The sequence below is a fragment of the Aedes albopictus genome, chromosome 2 (assembly GCF_035046485.1).
Source record: "Aedes albopictus strain Foshan chromosome 2, AalbF5, whole genome shotgun sequence".
Taxonomy (NCBI): domain Eukaryota; kingdom Metazoa; phylum Arthropoda; class Insecta; order Diptera; family Culicidae; genus Aedes; species Aedes albopictus.
Window position 1 is genome coordinate 427,400,144 of NC_085137.1, and position 20,061 is coordinate 427,420,204.

Here is a 20,061-nt window from a genome sequence, read left to right on the forward strand (position 1 = left end):
CTTTTCGGTTCGCCTGCCGACACTCACATCGATTGGCCCAAAGTAGTCTAAACCCACGTAACTAAAGGCTCTGATAAACGGCTGCATTCGTTGAACCGGTAGTGGTGCCATTCTCGGCACAACAGGTTTGCTTTTGCGCAGCCTACAAACCAAGCACCCTTTCCTACCATTGCTCGCAATTTTGGGGTGAAATAGTGTTGACGCACTTCGTTTACCATTGTTTCTTTGGAGGCATGACCGTACCGCACATGGAAATCTTCAACTATCTTTTTCGTGATCGGGTGTTATCTTGGCAATATCACTGGAAATCGCGTGCTGATTGCAGCAAACTCAGCCGCCGCCGTTCTACCTTCCATTCTCACCACTCCATCCTGGTCTATGAACGGTGAAGTCTTGAACAAACGACTAGATCTTTCGATGCGTATCCATTCACCCGGTGGAAGTTCTTTGTTCTTCAACAATACTTTCATTTCGTCCGCAAACGAATCCGATTGAGCCATACGCCACAGAACACGTTGAGCTTTATCCAGTTCTTCCTGTTGAATCGCCACCCACACTGCTGGAATCGTCGAAGATCTTCCTTCAACTCTTCCAGTCGCTTCAATTGGTAACTTCTTCACCTTTCGTCTGCAGTTGGAGATAAACCGGAAAACCAAAGCCACCGTACGGAGTAACACTGCCCACCTGGAAATTCGAGTCACATCTATGATTGGCTCAGGCAACACGATATGATGTAGGAGATAACAGGTTCGGAGTTCTTCGGGGACTAAGGGTTTGGTTCCTGGTTGTTCAGGCCACGACTCCACTGCGTCGGACAAAAATGATGGACCTTTAAACCACCTACACTTTGCGTCCAACGTTGTACCGTCGCCCCACTTGGTCAAGTCATCCGCTACGTTTTTCTTAGACGGGACGTACCTCCAGTCCGCTACGTTCGTTGTGTGTAGGATCTCTGCAACACGGTGTGCTACGTATGGCTTGTACTTCCGGCTGTCGGATCTTATCCACGATAAAACGGTCATGGAGTCAACCCACAGAAAGCGCTGTTGGATCGGCACGCACAACGATGAGCATAGGGTGTTCAGCATTCGGGCTCCAATGACAGCTGCCTGTAGTTCTAATCGAGGTGTTGATGTTAACTGTAGCGGCGCCACTTTAGACTTAGATCTTATTAAAGAGCACCGAACATCAGCTCCTACTGTGCACCGAAGGTACGCTACACAACCGTAGGCATCCTCACCTGCGTCCGAGAAAATATGCAGTTGTATATCGCTGACGTTGCCAATAGATTCGTTTCCGAAAAAACAGCGTGGGATTTTGACCGACTCGACGCTCGGCAATATTTTGGTCCAGTCTAACCATCTTCTGAAGATCTCATCAGTAACGGGCTGATCCCATTCGGTGTTGCTCCTCCAAGTCTCTTGAATAATAATTTTCCCGTGGATCAGCAGGGGCGACAAAAATCCAATGGGATCGAAGAAACTCATTACGCACTTCAATAGGATACGCTTTGTTGGTCGTACTCCGTCGATGAGATACGGATCCAGATTTGTCATCAATTTCGTGTTGAATGAGAAGACGTCTTCATCGGGTCTCCAGAGCAGACCTAGCACTCTCTCGGATCCCACAGCCTTGTCGTAGTAGAGAGTCTTGGTTACTCCCTCATGATCTCCGAGGGCTTCCAGCACTTTAGGTGAGTTGCTCAGCCAATTTCGGATTTCGAATCCTCCCAATGAATGGACATGACGTACTTCTAGAGCCCGTTTCGTCGCCTCGTCTTCGTCATCTGCGCTATCAAAATAATCATCGACATAGTGTCGATTGATTATGGCGTCTGCAGCGGCTGGGAAGCGACTCGCGTGTTCTAGAGCGTTGGTATCTTTCGTGAAATGTGCATTACAGGGTGAACATTTAGCTCCGAATATAACGGCATCCATGATGTAAACGTCAGGGACGCAGTTCCTCTCACGTCGAAATAAAAACCGCTGGAACTGTTTGTCCTGCTCACGCATCCGAATTTGCAGGAACATTTCCCTTATGTCGCCTCCTATACCAATCTTCCGTGCACGAAAGTGGTTGAGAATCACTGGTAAAGAAACGAGCATATCCGGTCCTTTGATTAGCATATCGTTTAAGGAGATGCCTCCTGCTTTCGCTGCCGCATCCAGTGTTAAACGAATCTTTCCAGGTTTTTTGGGGTTCATCACCACGTTTGGTGGTAGGTACCACATTTTACCCGGTTCAGTGTCTGCTAATTCCTCAGGGGACGCCTTGTGCGCGTAGCCTTTTCTGACGAACTCCTCAATAACGGTATTGACCCTGTCCTGCAAACCTGGCTCTTTCGCAAAACGCTTCTCCAAACTCTGTAATCGCTTGTATGCCATCGGGTAACTATCGGGCATGCTAACGTCATCCATTCTCCAGAGCTGACCCGTCTCGAAACTTTGACCAATTCTCACGGTAGTTTGTTCCAAAATCCTACGTGCCCGACGATCTTCAGCGGATTCTACTCGGTAGGGGCAGTTGACGCCGGCCTCCTCCATGGAAAAATAATTCTTCAAAACTTGATCCATTTCTACGTCGCACTGGTGAACACCGCAGTAGTCTTCTCCTGTAGTCACTCTACTCGGGCCACAGATCGTCCATCCGAGTTTACACCGCAGGCCGATAGGTTCACCTTCATTGCCGATTCTCGATTCGATCGGCGCCATCAGATCCATATTATCCAGTCCGATTAGGATAGTCGGCTGGGCACTTTCCTGATTCCCAATGTCAATTCCCCGTAGATGTGAAAACTTCTCCACTAGTTTGTCGAAGTCCACGGTCTGCTGCGGCAGATTTAGTCGATCCACGGTATGTACTTCATTTAGCGGATACTGTTCGACCTCGTCCTTGCCGGATATAGCCAATTTCACCGACATCGATGATTTCTCGGTCCTAGTCACGCCAGACGTCCATGTCAGATTCAGTGGCCTAATCGCACCTTTCAGACCCAACTTGGTAGCCACCCCTTTTTCCAACAATGTTCTGGATGAACCCTCGTCGAAGAACGCATATGTTCGGAATTGCTTGGACCCGTTAACCAAGATCACTGGTACTACTCGAAATATAACCGACGACTTCAATATCCTATGGTGCAGCATGCAGCTCGTTTCTGATGCCTTTTCTACGCGATGCAGCAAGGGGTGGTGCTTTGCTCCACATTCCGAAACGGTGCACTGCAGCTTATTTCGACATCGCATGGCACCATGATTGTAAAGACACAGCCCGAGCAGGAATGAATAACTGCCACATAACTGGAACATACCAAAGTCAGGCATCATACCAACCCGAGCAGGAATGAATAACTGCCACATAACTGGAACATACCAAAGTCAGGCATCATACCAAGACAAGGCATTGGTCGGTTGTCCAGGTATTGAAAATAACTTATTTTGGTATTTTGTAGATATTGGTACAATACCTCAACGAGTTATTGATTTGGTGTTGAGGACTGATTGAGGTATTATTCAATTATGGAAAAATCGCTATTTGTATGGAAAAATCTCCGGTTATTATTTAGGTATTGCCATACCTGATGTCATTATTCACGCGTTATGCACAGAAAACACACCAGTTATTATTTTAGGTATTTTACCTCTTATGCAGGGCTACTTAATACCTCATTCAGGTTGTAGGTATTCAGTTTTCCATACCTGAGTTAGTTATTCTTCAGTTATTTTCTCCTGCTCGGGAGGGTACAAAGATTCCGATCAGCGACCAGGCGCAGACGTTCACCGACAGAAAGCCTTTTGAAGTCTTCGCAATTCCTTGCACGGTGCCCGACTTTCGAGCACGTTGCACATGGTTTATCCACCGGCGCCTGAGTTACGAATTTCCTTGATTTGTCGTCAACGTTGATACCGGCTACATCGTTGTGTGTGGATAAAGCCTTTTTCTTTTGGAAGTTTTGTCAACAGCAGAGAGTAATAAACACGCGATATATTTTACGACTCGGCTCTCGTTTATTTTATCCGGTAAAGTTCATCTGTCGGTTCCCACATTGGTTGATTTTCTTTCTTTCTTGTTTCGTTGATGTCTCCATAGTTGGGTTCACAAAAGTGACTTCACTCGCCTCGTCCATCAACTGCTCCATGAAATCTCCGAAAGTTCGAATCGACACGTGGGGTACGACCTTCTTGAAACGAACCCACTCTAGCTTGAAGCTTGTGGGTAATTTATCCACCATTTCTTGGAGCAGAACCGGATTGCTAAGATGATCTTGCTGATTCGCAGCTTCTAAATGATCACAAAGTTGCTGGACTGCCATTCCGAACTTAATAACAGTGTCCAGCCTTTCCTGTTTTGGGGGATCAATGCTTCGTACCTTCGAAATCAGTGATCTTATCAGCACTTCCGGTTTACCATAGATTCTTCGCAGCGTGTCTACAACTCTGGGCACGTTCGCAGGTAGGACCAATCTGCTTCGTACGGTCTCAAGTGCCGGACCCTTAAGACTCTCTTGTAACCTGATCAAGTTTTCTACGTCTGAAAACCCACACGCTGAATTTGAGTTTTCGTACGAGCTTATGAAGATGGGCCATTCTTCGACAGCTCCGGAGAATGTTGGCAGCTTTTTCGGCCAGACCTGTCTAGCGGCAATTTGGGCTGGTGATGGTCCACACACCGGGAATTCTCCAAGCATTGACGGCGCTATTGATGCTGATTGCCACTGCCTTTCATTCCGATCAAAATTCGCGTTCATGTTAACGGGATTGGCCACCCTTGGTTCCGCTGTATTTCGAAATGTAGCAACGCCAGCGGGCGCGAACGATGACACTCTGTGGTCTCGGTTATCCAGAGAGCCCTGAGATCGAGCTACGCTGGAAACCATCCCCAGCCCGTACGAATTCATGACACTCCCTGGCGGCTGGAGCTCTGGTAGTGATGGAACATGATGTGCTTGTTGCCTTTCGTGTGCTACTGCTGCAGGCGGAATTTGATGCTGTCGGGGTAGGACACGAGAATCGGGACGACCGGCTGGAGTTACTGGAAAACAGGCCCCTTGTAAGCCAACGTGACTTGGTCCAGCTACTGGGATCGCTTGCACACCGTAGGTTTCGAAGGCTTTCGGTCCTCCCTTTACCTCTATTTGCCTATCGATCCACTGTCTGGTCCGACTAACGTTGCTCAACTTCGAGCTTTGAGCGCTTTCCTCCTCATCATCGTCGGATTCGTCGATATACGAAGCCATGACGTCATACCTTCTTCGCATATACTCCTGCTGCATAGCATACTCTTCGTCCAAGGAGCGCTTGAGCTCCAATTCCTTCGCCTTCTTTCTCCCCGATGACACCGTGCTAGTTCCTCTGTGGCGTTGGGATCGCATCGCCAAGCAAAGCTTACAACACCACGGCTGGTCCTGGATAGAGTCGTCCACATTTGCACAGGAATAATGAAACCATTTCCCACACTCGTCACAGGCCACCATTCCACGATCGATCGATGGGGACAACTGGCACAACTCGCACACGCAGTAGGTGTCATCCAACGGTGCTGGGCGGGACATCTCGTAAGGTTCCGAACAAAGAATTTAAATTCTTTGAGAAAATGTTCGGATTAGAACTATCGGAAAAAAAACCTCTTTGAAGCAGTTTGTTGGTAACGCGCTCAAAGCTAGAAGAAATATATTTGTATAGTACATAATTGCGTGTATTGTTAATATTATTTGCTTACAATTTTAGTTTAATCCTTCAGAGAAATAATCCTCACAAATGATTTTGGCAACCCTGGCAGAGCCAATCTTGCTCCGAATATGTGCCCTTATGTTTCGACCTAGTTCATAGAGTAGTTCAGTTAATATAACGTTTTTGGTAACATCCTTACAATAAACTTACTACTGTAACGATATTACAGTGAACAAAATCGTCACATACGATGTAAGTCGGCGTACAAATAAAGGTTTTATAATGTGGATCCTATAACCTACGAAATCGAGTTAATATTAATCCATTTACCCCGCAACAAGCTTTTCATACATACAAATTCAATAGTTTAATGTATAGTTTCCACTCATTTCAATTAACTTCAAATTTGCCGCATACTCTAATTATAATTCACGTATAAATCATTTAAGATAGAAATCATATATCACGCCATCAACTAATCGACCATAAGGATGTCTTTTTCATTGTATTCCACAGTATGTCCAATTATAAATGTCCACTTGACTATGACATCAGCTCCCTATTGTGCTACCTAACCGTGCTACCATTTAAACGAGGGGTTTGATACAGTGGTCTCACAGTGGTTCGAACACCCTCCTTATCCAAACCTTAAATAGCGAATGCGTTTCATCACAACGTGGTCAGTTGTTACGATTGATCATGATTCGTTTTCATTCACTTAGGGTCGAGTAACTTCGTTTGAGTGATAACAATCTTCAATGGTAAGAATTCAATCCAACTTAGGGATGCTTCATTAACAGGAAATTTAATATCATAAAAACCTATTTACTGATGCCAATACTTTACTATACCCTATTTACCTTGTCCATATTTGCCTTCGTTGGTCGCGTCGTTGTAGGACTAAAATTGCATTGCGTAGGTACCTACTTGCACACCACCACCTCACGACTCACGGCAACGAACCGAATCGACCGCGCGCGCATCGACGAGCCGAAAAGCCGACAGCAGCGCGGCAGCACCAGCGCAGTGATAAAGCAATGAAGGAAAACCGTCGTGCGTGAAACGACTGCATCTGCTCTGCGCTACAAGCGACGAACCTTCCTCAGTCATTATCGATCGCGTTGTGGAGCAAGCTGGCTGCTTGGGTGTCGTCTGTCCCGCATCAGAGAGGCGCAAACTGTAGTGTAGAATCGAGCTAGGCGTGCACGCGTTCCATCATTCGTCACAAATCGCGCAAACAAATCACGCCGTCGTCAGTCATCCGTTCGTTTTAGTAGCGCCGATTCATCGCCAGCCAGGAGAAGTTCAAGTTCAACCGCGTGAAGATCTCTGGTGGTGCTGTTTACGCAGCAGGGTGCCACCCGTGGCCGTCCAAAGAAAGGGTGTGGTGAAAATTTCGACAGTCGTTATCAACGGCACTATAAAGTTGTATACCCCAGTTAATCGCATTACGACGGAGTCACCCGAAGAAGATGGTGTCGACAGTTCAAATTTTGATGAGCGCTTGTCTATCGCTGGTGCTATCATCGTCGTCGGAATCACTGGTGCAGGCGCAGATGACCAAAGTGAGTTATAAATCGAACATTGTGGAAGCTTGTGCTTATAGTTAGTTGGTGCGCAGTGCAGGTACCTTACCATGGGTTACGAAAAAGGTGTCGCAAATGGGTTGATTGGATGGCGGTTTTTCAATTGGTGGATAAATCAAGGAGAGTAATAGAAGTAATACAACGAAATGATGGATGGTCTTGAGCAACTAAATCGTGAAGATCGAGTGAAGCAGAACTATTTTTTGCTTATTAACCACTCGAACTAAGAAGAAACCACTAAGTTAAAGATAGTTTAATTAGATTTCTATGGAGCTGAGCTTCAAAACCTTGAACGATCGAGTGATTATCGCGCTTTTCTATTAAGAAAACATAAATAGAGTCGGAAGCATATCGTTTGGAGAACTGTAGTCGGCAGTATCTACGGTGGTCGTAATGATGGCTTTGTGCATACGTGCCGATAGTATTTAATTGCTTATTTTACTAACTGCGAAATTTATAACACAATAAATCTGATGATCTGATGAAATTAATTAATCGTAAATCTGATCCAAAGGGATAGATTTGTCATAGGAAGATATATATGATCATGATCAGCAATAACTTACCACGGTAAGTTGTCCACCCAATTGTACACCCAAAACAAGGGGAGCGTAAACTGAGTTTGAGCCTTAATGGGGAAACGCTATTTAGGAACTAGTGCGTAAATCGGGGGAGCGTTATTTTTTCAGATTCAGGAGGATAGAATTCATCCGACCTTTGACACACTACAATTATACTTACAAAGTTTCTAATCTGCGATAAGTTCTTTCGTTTTAGTTATATATTTAGATACAAACAATAATTTAGCAGTTTTGAAAAGTTCAGTGGTTCCCAACATACGGGCATGGGCCAAGCAAAGAAGTTTTTCGCATTCTGTATGCGTTTTTATTTCGTTAGTTTAACGAATGGATCTCAAGTGAAGAGTGATCTGTCACTGTTGGATGTGATAGCGGGACAAATGTATGATAGTGTTGAACTGGAATAAGGAATATGGCCAAGTTCCGGTCTGGCTTCAGTCGTCGATTTCGTCTCAACGTGATTTTGGTATGCTTCTCAATAGCTAGAACCTAAGAGACACACCTTGATATCGTTGTAATCGAAGTAGTGGCTCCGACTGGGACTCAACCTGATCCTGACCCGATGAAGTGTGATGCGAGGTGTGATTTGAGTCGTCGATTTTCAAAAACTTATTTCACAGCGTTTATGAGGCCATTTCCGGAGTAACCATATCATGCGCTTTATCCATTTTTTTCTCTATTATTTATTCCAGTAAGATACGTTATAATTGTATAAACTTTTTTTCAAGTATGGCTGTTTAAGAATTTCAGGCAATCAACCGACAATCCCAGGACAACAGGGCTTAGTTATAATATGCATACATTTTAGGGCTCCCCCCCCCCCCCCCTCCCCAAACATATTGTCACATTAACATATTATGTATGTTTGAATTCGTGCCCCAAATTTCATGATTCCCAGCACTACCAGTCTGCGGCACCATCGCTAAAATTTGGGGTTTTCAAGCGTTTTCATTATCACTACACCTAAGGTTAATCTACATGTATATGCTGTGCGAGCAGCTTCTATGCCAAATCATAGCTCTTTTCTAGGCTCCTATGTAACCAATAACTGAATAACATCTTGAGAAGGCGCTTTTTCAGCCTTTTCTCAGTTGTTAAATAATAGTTATACGTCTCAGGTTATACGACATCCCCTAATTGATCGATTAAATATAATTAGGTAATGGATACCGTGACGCAATTCATGTGAAACTGGAATTATCGCTTTTCAAATTGAATAATTAAAGCTTTTGATGCTACTTGGAATCGAACTCCCGATATCCGTATCCACTGGTCCCGATGATGTCCTCGCTGCCACACTGCTATATATAAATAGCATAGAAAATAGCCCGTTTTGTTTTACTACAGACAAGGCTTCATATCTGTGCTACAAGAAACCTTACCCAACATAATCTTGCTGCAAAAGCTTGTGAAACGTCAAACGCAATAATGTTTACATTGAACAAGCTGTGTGGTTGCGCCAACATGTTCTTCGTCACAGCTTCTAGCTGAAAGAGTGTTCTTTAAACAGCTACGAAGCGCTGCTGTTTTGTGTATTACGTATTAGGCTACATCAAAACGTACTGTATAAAAGCAGCTTGGCTGGGACTCTTATTCGATTGGCACATCTTCCGGCAAATCTTCCGGAGTTGGATTAAAGTGCAATAAAAGCATTCTAAATAATTTCACACCAAGCACAGGAGATGAATAGCTGTAAAGTATTTGTGTAGTAGCTATATATCCCGCTTAAAGATTGTTTTATCAATAATGTTTACATCCGACAAGCCGTGTTGGTTTACCAACAGTTTTTTTTTTATCACAGCTTCTAGCTATAATGATATCTCAGGTTCTCAATATAGAGCCACGGGCTACATGAATTTCTAAAGAACCAAAAGATGTGTTGCCATTCGTGTCCAAAAGAATTGCTAATGTTTTCTAGATTTTGTGTCACAAGTAATACTGATAACAATATAGCCATAACCCCTCACACTGGATTAAAATCCACTAAGCTTTACAAAATAATTAGATTTTTAGTAGTAACCTTATGACGCTTTCGGCCATTTACACCACCATGGGTGCTCTGGACTGAAAGTTACTAAGTTAAGATGCTCAATCTGAAAATACTTACACTTCCTCCAACACTATTGGTTCTTAGGAAATTTGCGTGGCTTTTCACCATAAACTGGCAACCAGTGAATTTTGCAACACAATTGTAAGCATAGTGAGGCCTCTTGAGTTGTACAATCCCAGTAATCACAAGCTAAGAAGCTTGTTAGAGGTTGCTCTTCGGCCTTCTAAGCAGCTTCATTTTTAAGTAATTTCGGAACTTGAAAGTTCTCATAAGCCTTCTAAGCAGCCTCTGATTGAAGTTTCTCAAAATGAATGTAAAAACAAAAATGTAAATTTCAGATTCACCACAGCTGTATTGTTTACTTGTATTGCCGCGAAACATGACCAATCTTCTTTTTCTCTGTTCGGAACATAACCACTGCGACCAATATTTGATCTATTGTTGTATGTCTCGTGTTCTTTGTACACTGAAGTTTTTTTTTACAACGGTAATGGTACCGCGTAAAAAGAACGCGTTATTTAAAAAAAACGTCGTAAAAAACCGCGTTATTTCAAAAAACGTCGTAAAAAAGTCAAGTCACGTTAGATGTAATCCTGACTGATTTGCGCGTGTTTTTGAAAAAAAAAACTCGGTTGTTTTTTCGACGAGTTTTGAAATAACGCGGTTTTTTACGCGGTGCCGAGTAAAAAAAAACCGTGTAGAAAAACTTCAGTGTATAATGCATGTCGTATTACTTTATCACCATTGGGAAGTTACAAAGTATTCGGTTTTGTTACAGCAGTCATTTTCAACTCTCGAAAGTAAGGATTCTGATTGATGGGTTCCGTTCGTTCAAGAAATGATACCGATATTTACCAAGCATCGGAACCCTAGTCCCTACTGCTTCGAACCAGTGAATACCGAATAAAAGATTAGGATTACTAATCCATTTTTTCCTTGGCTCAAGATCCATCTCGGCCAGAACCAAACCGAGACCTATCACTTTTACCAGGGTATGAAATGTAATACCGTATTACCCCGCTAATACGACACCGACTGCTGTCGAATAACCGGGATAAACTTTTAATTCGACAAACTGGTCACCCTACACCATTATGCTCATTAAAATTTGGCAACTCTATTTTTGTTTTTGTTTTGATTTCCGGATTTGTTATGAAACATAATTTTAACAGACATTGTGGTGGTGCGAATGAAAAGCTCGTTCTTTCTACGATTGTTGCCATCCTCAGTTCATTCCGGTTTGTCTTCAGGCGATTTGGGTGTCGAATAGCACCAACTCAGAACTTCCGGAATTAGCGGCTACAAGAGGAGCTGCTGCGGGTGCGATTATAAGCGCAACATCAAACTGTTTTGCATTTACAGTGCACATCGCTGTGACATCTGAACACTTTTTAATTCGACATGTGTCGTATAAGCGGGGTACGAATTAAAAAGTGTCGTATTAAAACGTGTCGAACCAACGGGGTAAGATGGTAAAGACCAAAGTTTTTCCTTTAATTACTAAAATAGGCTGCTGCATAGTTGGATGCAGTTAGGACTTGGCAGATCTTTTACCGCAACGCAACCCAAAAAGGTGATCTACCCACGGTACGGGCTCCGTTAAGGTGAAACATCAAGAAATCCCATTGCAATTTTTCATACAAACTTTAGAGGGACAAATCTGACAAACAAAGCATCGAGCCAAGCCGCACTTGTTTTTCCTGGCTTTGCTCACTTGCTAAAAGAGGCAGCTTTTACAAATCGAGAGCATTTGTTTACGAATTTTCATGATTGGTGTTCTTGAAAACGTGAGTATGGGACCAAGTCGGCCATTGTGGCAGCCATGTTTGTATTCTCTGAAGTTTCTCCTTAAAGATCGATCATGTTTTAAACCCCCTCAACCATTCATCCATCAGCGCGGGTCGCCTGACACCTTGGATTGTGGTTACCTGTTTGGTGGACTTTTACCCCCGGAACAGGTGGTTCGTAGTGCTATTCGATGACCAATCTTACTGAACATGACACGCTATTGGTGTAGATTTGAACCGGGTACTTCTGCGTGATAACCTGCTGCCGTACCGCTGTGCTGCTATAGATACTTGGTATGATGAAGTTAATTGCGCTACTGCACAAGTGTACAAATCCAGGTGTCGACAGAGCATTGATTCAAGTCAGATTTCACTCGCTTATGAACTTCATCTATTAAAAATTTTTAATAAAATTTTTTGTGCTATAATAACAATAAAATATCCTAAGCACATCAAGTTACTGAAATGAACTTCTAAGAACTTTGAAGTTATCTAATAAAGTTCGGATATGTATCTTAAGCAGCTTTCAAAGTGCTTAAGTAGCTAACAATGAGCCTTGCTGGAACTTGTGTGGGAAGTTCCAACAAGGCTCATTGTTAGCATCTTAAGCAGCCAGAAAGTTCCATTCGGAACTTTATCGGAACTTCGTGGAACTTGAAGTGCATTTTGTCTTGGAAAGTGGAACTTATGGGAACATGTTTCTTGAGACGCAGAATTTGAAAACTATTTTCACTTTCTTATCGCGCTTTCGATTCTTGAGAAATGACTCGTGATCTCTGCTTCAGAAACACTGGTCTGCACGGTGTACAACATTTAGAAGGTGATATCTTCCGGAAAACTGACAGTTTTTTGATGACGTAATTCAAATCGTTTAGAGGCGATCTAGTACTCCACATCAATTTGATCATGTGAAGAACGATTAGAATGACTTCACATGTTTATATCCAAAATGTACACTCCCGTTCAAAAGTTTGGGGTCACCCCCTCAAAAACATGTCATTTTTTTAGGCCCATATCTCCGCCAATTTGCGTCCGATTTCAAAACCCTAGGTTTCATTCAAAAGATGATGAGTCAAAGAAACTTTGAACATGATTTAAAAGAAACTTTTTAAAAAAAAATTGTAGGTAAACTTAACCCAAAGTTGCCAAATTTTCTACAATATGAATATAAACTTACGGCAGTGTCGCTGGAAGTTGGGTAGACCAAATTTTAAGATGAGAGCGGTAATATGACCCATTTTCTATTAGCTTTCAACTGCTTTTTACAGAACTTAGCTAAAAAATCTAGAAAAAAGTTATTAAGTAAATTAATCCTTGATGTTATCGACCAAAAGTTTGGGGTCACCCCTCAATATGATGTATCGGCCAAAAGTTTGGGGTCACTTTCGTAAAACATGGAAAAGTGATTTGGTGATATCATCGTCATTTATAGTTCAATTTCAATTATTTTTGGCTCATTTCAAAGATTATTAACTAAATTTACGTTTGATGTCTTTAACTTAACGTACTTAACGATTTTTGTATATAAAAATGTTATGTAAAATTAGCACATTTTACCACGCTTCAAAAAATGAGGCAACTTTACGTTAAGTTTTAGTATGTAAATTTCAACAAATATGTGTGGTTCAATGTCTATGCAGTAAGTATCATTCATTTTGTTTCAAATAAGCCAAGAAGAATTAAAATTGAATGAGAGATGACAAAGATATCAACAAATCACTTTTCCATGTTTTACGATAGTGACCCCAAACTTTTGGCCGATACATCATTTTGAGGGGTGACCCCAAACTTTTGGTCGATGACATCAAGGATTTATTTACTAAATAACTTTTTTTTTCTAGATTTTTTAGCTAAGTTCTGTAAAAAGCAGTTGAAGGCTAATAGAAAATGGGTCATATTACCGCTCTCATCTTAAAATTTGGTCTACCCAACTTCCAGCGACACTGCCGTAAGTTTATATTCATTTTTTAGAAAATTTGGCAACTTAGGGTTAAGTTTACACACAAAATTTTTTGAAAAAGTTTCTTTTAAATCATGTTCAAAGTTTCTTTGACTTATTATCTTTTGAATGAAACCTAGGGTTTTGAAATCGGTCGCAAATTGACGGAGATATGGGCCTAAAAAAATGACATGTTTTTGAGGGGGTGACCCCAAACTTTTGAACGGGAGTGTATGTTTACATAGGTTACTAGCCTGCCTTGTGATATTTATGCCGTGCTGGTCTGTGTAATACCACTATATTGTAATACATGTAAACGAGCATTAGACGCAGAGCCCGAAAAAAAATCTCACCCTTACCTTGATCATGAAAAGTTCGCGTGGCCCGTCACCCAATATTGGTAATCATTAAATTTTGCAACACTGCTGGTGGTAGTGATCTTTGAGACAGACAATTTAAGAAACGATTTCAAATTTCCATCATATGACATGTTAGACAAACTGACTCCGAGTCCACACTATGAACATTTCTCGTTAGTATGGCAGTGAGTGTTCATGGTGTGGGCTCAGTTTTCAGTCAGTTTTGCATTTTATACCGCAGACTCGTTACTTGATCTGTGGCTTAGTTGGATAGATCGTCGGTCTAGTGAATACGGAATCGTGGATTCGAACCTCACCATAATGCGTTTTTTTTAAATAATCTCTTAATCTGTGAATTAAAAATATTCTGTGCCTTCTAATTAATTACAAGCTTTTCCAGTATGTTATCAACCATATTTGGTAAAACTTTCAAAATGTGTTTTTGTTTTCTTCCTGAGAGTTATGACCAGTTTTGTAAAAATTGTCCAGATGTGCCATATGAGGGTTTGGCTGGGGTTGGTGGTGATACTAGTTTTCTCAAACCAAAATATCCAAAAATGCCGAAGATAGACGAAAAAAACCGCAAAAGCTTCAGTGAATTTGCTGACTTTTTGTGAGATATTCTGACTTTTTTTTTGTTTTCCACTGGAGTTTCCCGGAAAATTAGGCCACCCATTTTTTTTTTTATCAATTAAGTTTTTGTTCATATTCATACGAATTCTATTATTGTGAAAAAGTCTGATTTTTCCAAGTGCTCAAATATTTCGTCTGGCAAAAATCTGTTATATTTATTGAGAAAAGATTTAATTTAGAGAAGTACAAAATTAAATAAATTCACTCCTGCTGATCAGCTGTGCAAGTGCGCAAAGCGAGTAGTCAATTCTATCAGAAACTTCGTTTTGGTAGTTCTGAAATATGCGGGAATGGGTAGTATTATTTTAGTTGTTTCAGATGCAATTTTCTGTTCATTCAAAGCTTCATTCAGATGCTATAGTTAGAAATTTCTCAATCAATACTTTAGGAACTCAACATCTTTAAAACAAGTCAAGTAATTTGCCAGACTAACCCTCGAGCGATCGCGCTGTTGTATTTTGTACAACACGTTGAAAAAATCTCTCTTTTTGTACTCAGCATTAGCGTGGTGCAGGCGGTGGTGGCCAACCACGCGAGTTAGGAATGGTTAATAAAATCATTACATTCTCGTAGCATTTCTTTAGCACTCGAATTTTCCAAAGAAGTTTGTCTGGAATCGAATAACTACAAAAAAATTCAGTATTCCCATAAAGTGCCGCAGGATTTTCAGCAGATGCTTCAACTGAAATCTCTCAACAAATTCTTCAACCACAAATTTTAGAAAGGAAAGTTGCGATAAATTATAAAGCCACAAAGCCGTAAATGAAAGTATCAAAACCTACAATAATAACATAATACGTAGATATTTCTGTATGGAACAGTTTCGTAATAAAAATGTATGTCATTTTGTGTCTTTGTGGCTAAACAAACGACTGTGTGGCCACGAAGCGAAAACATCACTGCCGCCGCCGATGCCGGCCATCACCTTGAATGAGTCAGTGGATCAGTAAGGTAGTTAAAATCGGCGCCTTTTAATGGCGTTCGTTTTGTGGATTTGTCACATCCGAGTTCTCAGCGTGCACACTTTTACAGTTTTTGTAGTTTTTATTTGTTTTCGACCGCGTCGGTTGCAAATTTTTGGTAAGCTACCGGCTAGGCCACTGTTGTAGTCAAACCACAGACAAACAGACGTCTCACTCTACTCACTTCTCATCGTTAACATTTTTAACGGTTAGTTCAAATATTTTGTAGTTCGCAAATCACTCGGTTACGGCGCTCGCATCGTTTTTGCTCCTGTTTGACGTTTGCTCACTACTGCCACCTACTGAGTAGTTTGCGTAACACAGCCTAGTTAGCATTGGGCGATTATGTTTTCGAGACGATGGTTTTTATCGCAATTTGTTCCAAGTGATACGTCTGTTTGTCTGTGGTCAAACTATACTGGTGTACATCAGTCTAAATTAAGATACCCATGCTTCGTTGGGCTTAAATGTGAAACTTCGATTTAGGCGGGGTCATACCGTGACGTGACGGTTAGAAGAGATGACTTTGAATTTATTGGGTTTAACCCTCAATGCCATACACCTTTTGGAAGTAAGATTGACCCTCCGTACAGTACCTAATCGTTTTCCCAATGACACAGAAAAATTGCAGTTAAAATTTCACATAAAGGAAGCTCGCTAGCGATGCAAGTGCACGTTTCAGTAATAACGAAACCGGTCCTGCACCCGTAGGCTTTCTCACATTTGACAGCCAATGCAATACTTCCTGAGAGCTTTGGCGTATTTGGAAAAACGACTAATTTTCTCGTGTCGTTTTCCGCAACAGTTTTGATGCGTGTCAGCGTCAGTTGGTGGTTCCTTCTTTCAAACGGTTTACCGTATCTGTCGGTTACCAGTCAAAAGCTTGGTCATGACCGTATCTAAGGAATGTGGCGCGAAGCTGCACGTCAACCTAATACGTTTTGAACTGCTAAGCAGTGCTTAGTTGCTCGAAATAGGCCATATTTTTAAAACGTGAATTACTTTAGTCGGCGTAACCATGAAGCTAAGTATATTTTTTCATTGGAAATAAAAAAAATGGGGCAAATTATGAAGAGTCTCGATTATAGTTTGGCTAGATAGCTGTAGATTTAGAAAGGCAAAGAAGTATGTATAGGATTCCAATGAGAAAAAACCCAGATTTATCCACCTAGTGGTGATAGTGCCTTTCTCGTCGAATATGCACTCATGATCTTTCCGTCGACGCAATCAATCTTGCCTTAGAGTCAGTGATCAGCCCCAAATCTCTATGCTTTGGTAATGGACGAGAAGAGGGAAATGCTCATAAGAGCGATCTGGGACTGTACCACCTACGAATTTCTGAATCATGAGAATACTTTATTTAGAAAATCAAGAATTTTATCAAGGTCATCATCGAATTGGGGCACTTATTCCGACGTTATATTCAACGTATGGGCAGAGCTGAAAGTATCAGTCCTTTCAGTTGACTGCTTGACCACCTTCACTGGAGGCTGATTCATACCAAGATGACAATTACTAGCCAGGATTAAACTTTTTCCACAGAACACTTTGACAAAGTTTTATCTGCACATTTTATGCTATATTTTATTATCATTGGTTGCAAAATTCATGTAGAATTTATAATGTAGTAATTTGAATTGCCAATGCTATATCACATTCAAATATCAACCACATTACAGAGCTCGCCCTCCAGCCGCATCAAAATTTTGCGTAGTAATTTTAGACGCAAATAAAGATTTAAAAGAATGTTCCGGGCTGATGCGCTTAAATTTTAATGTTTCCATCAGCGATGCCAGATGATTTTCTGTATCACTTGTTCAAAAATCTGTATCCCATACAAAATTTGGGTGAAAAATCTGTATCCTATACAATTAAAAAATCTGTATTCCATATAAACGCAATCTGTACGGATGCTCAAAAATCTGTATAATACAGATAAATCTGTATATATGGCATCCCTGGTTTCCATACAACGTTGATCCATCCTACTGTAAATTTACGTCTCAGGAAACTAAAATGGTGTGACTTGATGAGATCGCTTTAGTTTTTTTAGGTTTTTGGTTCTTTTACACATATCTATCGCTTGCATTCATTTAGTTCACTTTCGTAATTTCGCTAATGCACCCAACGCTGCTTCTGCAACACCACCGGTAGCCTCTTATGTAATCTGAGTATATTTTGTATTGCTTACGAGACCCCCGGAAATGATTCCGGAACACTACCGGTATATTCAAATGTGATCTGAGTTTATGAAATCTGTTAATCAGGTTACCCGGAACTAAAAACACTACCGGTAGTAACTTCTGTGGACTGTGCCTATTTTCTTATCATCCATGCATCAGGTTACTGACAAAAAAAGCGATTTGATGTACCGCAAGCATGGGTTTGATTCACTTTTATGTATGTCCACTTCCAGTGGGACACCCTTAACCGGTACCGGAAAATTTACATGGTTCATTTTTACATTTGACCAATTCCGGCGGGACACCTGAAACCGGTTGTGGAATACTATCGGCGGTCTCTAACGTAATCTGAGCTGGTTTTTTTGAAAACCTTTCATCTGCTTATCGAAAAACCGCGATTTGAAGAAGTGCATGCATGGAGTTGGGTTCCCTTCTACATTTGACCAAATCCAGAGGGACACCGGGGCACTACTAGTTTCCCAAACATGATCTGAGATATTTTTTTCTTGGTAACCGTTCATCAGGATACCTTAAAAGCCATTTGATGTGTCGCGAATATTTTTTTTGGTTCTCTTTTACATTCGGCTACTTTCAGCGAGATACCTCAAATCGATTCCGGAACACTATCAGTAGTTTCTAATGTGGGCATAGCTTATTTTCTTGCTGATCGTACAAGTTATCGAAAAGGTCATGATTTGATGTGTCGCATGTATGAATTAGGCCACTTCCGGCGGGACACCAGGAACCGGTTCCGGGATGCTACCGGTTCAGATATGATCTGAGACTATTTCCCTGCTTACCGTTCCTCAGTTTATAGAAAAAGTGGCGATTTGATGTGTCACATGCATAGGTTTGGTTCACTTTTATATATGGCCACTTCCGGCGGGATACCCAGAACCAGTTCCGGAACTCTACCGGATCAGATATGGTCTACGACTATTTTCCTGTTTATAATTCATCATGTTACAGAAAAAGCGGTGATTTGATGTGTCGCATGCATGGGTTTGTTTCACTTTTAAATTTGCCCACTTCCGGTGAGACACCCGGAACCGGTTCTGCAACACTACTGGTACAGATATAGTCTGCGATTATTTTCTTATTTATCGTTCATCAGGTTATACAAAAAGCTGCAATTTGATGTGTCGCATGCATGGGTTTGATTCACTTTTATATTTGGCCACTTCCGGCGGGACACCCAGAACCGGTTTCGGAACACTACCGGTTCAGATATAATCTGCGATTATTTTCCTGCTTACTGTTCGTCAGATAATCGAAAATGCCGTGGTTAGATGGGTCGCATGCATGGGTTTGTTGCAATTTCATATCTGGCCCCTTCCTGGGGTACCGGTCCGGAACACCTAAATGGCCATAACTCCGGAACGGCTGGACCGATCTGAACCATTTTCAATAGGAAACAATGGGACAGTTTGCCGCGTCGAATGAACCATCGGTCGTTGAAATCGGATCATATTTACTATCCAAAAGTGAGGTGACATTTTTGTACACATACACACATACACACGCACACACATACATACACACACACATACATACACACAGACATCATCTCAACTCGTCGAGCTGAGTCGATTGGTATATAAGACTTGGCCCTCCGGGGGTTCTATCAACATTTCATTTTTGGAGTGAACATATAGCCTTTCGGTACACCTTGGTGTACGAGAAAGGCAAAAACGATGCAAAAACGCCAATGGATCTTCTTTAGCGAAACGATAGAATCAGTGTTCAAACGTCTTGCTTGATTCAATCGAATTTTCATGAGTGTCACACAGATGTTTAATCTTTAGTTCATTCCTTGTCAAATATTTGACCCTGTATTCCTGAGGCCTTGCAACTTTGCAGCTCTGCCATTTGGGAATGGATGCATGAACAAGCTTCATGTTCACACATAGCCTGCCATATATTAAAACGTAACACCCAAGATGTCTCACAATTTAAATTTTCATATCAATTTGCAGTATGCTATATACACTATATTATAGTAGCTGAAATCAACATTAGTTATATTTAAAACATTTGTTAGAAATGTTGAATAGCAATCTATTCAGTATAGTTCTGTAGATCTGCTTAGAAATAAGAATTCCATTATTTCATTTCATTTGTTCAGTATAGTTTGTTGTGTGTTGTTGCTTAATTCAACTGAACAGGTAACTTTCCTAAAATCCACGAAGCGGAGAAGAGACCAATGTTCATAAGTTGCTTTGAATATACTAAGGCCTGCGGTTTCTCCAACTTGGACAATTTAAAACGACTCCAAGATTGTCTTCAAGAAGATGCTCTCGAGGCGGCCCGGAGCCGAT

General features: G+C 41.5%; 2 protein-coding genes across 2 annotated transcripts in view; one reads left to right on the plus strand and one right to left on the minus strand.

Moving 5' to 3' along the window:
• Positions 1 to 284: 284 nt before the first annotated feature.
• LOC134286885 (uncharacterized) lies at positions 285 to 3,320 on the minus strand. The gene has a single exon (XM_062848582.1). It carries the CDS (start codon positions 3,318 to 3,320, stop codon positions 285 to 287), a length of 3,036 nt encoding a protein of 1,011 aa, XP_062704566.1.
• Positions 3,321 to 6,659: 3,339 nt separating this feature from the next.
• The window catches only part of LOC109426591 (general odorant-binding protein 70), a 31,352-nt gene continuing 17,950 nt past the window's right edge, over positions 6,660 to 20,061 (plus strand). Inside the window, exon 1 of the mRNA XM_019702123.3 lies at positions 6,660 to 7,231. Within this exon, the coding sequence (XP_019557668.2) occupies positions 7,139 to 7,231 (93 nt within the window). The 5' untranslated portion in view covers positions 6,660 to 7,138. The remainder of the gene's footprint in view (positions 7,232 to 20,061) is intronic.

Excerpts from the sequence above, each read along its gene's own strand:
- LOC134286885 (XM_062848582.1), bottom strand. The coding sequence starts at position 3,320 with ATGCCTGACTTTGGTATGTTCCAGTTATGTGGCAGTTATTCATTCCTG.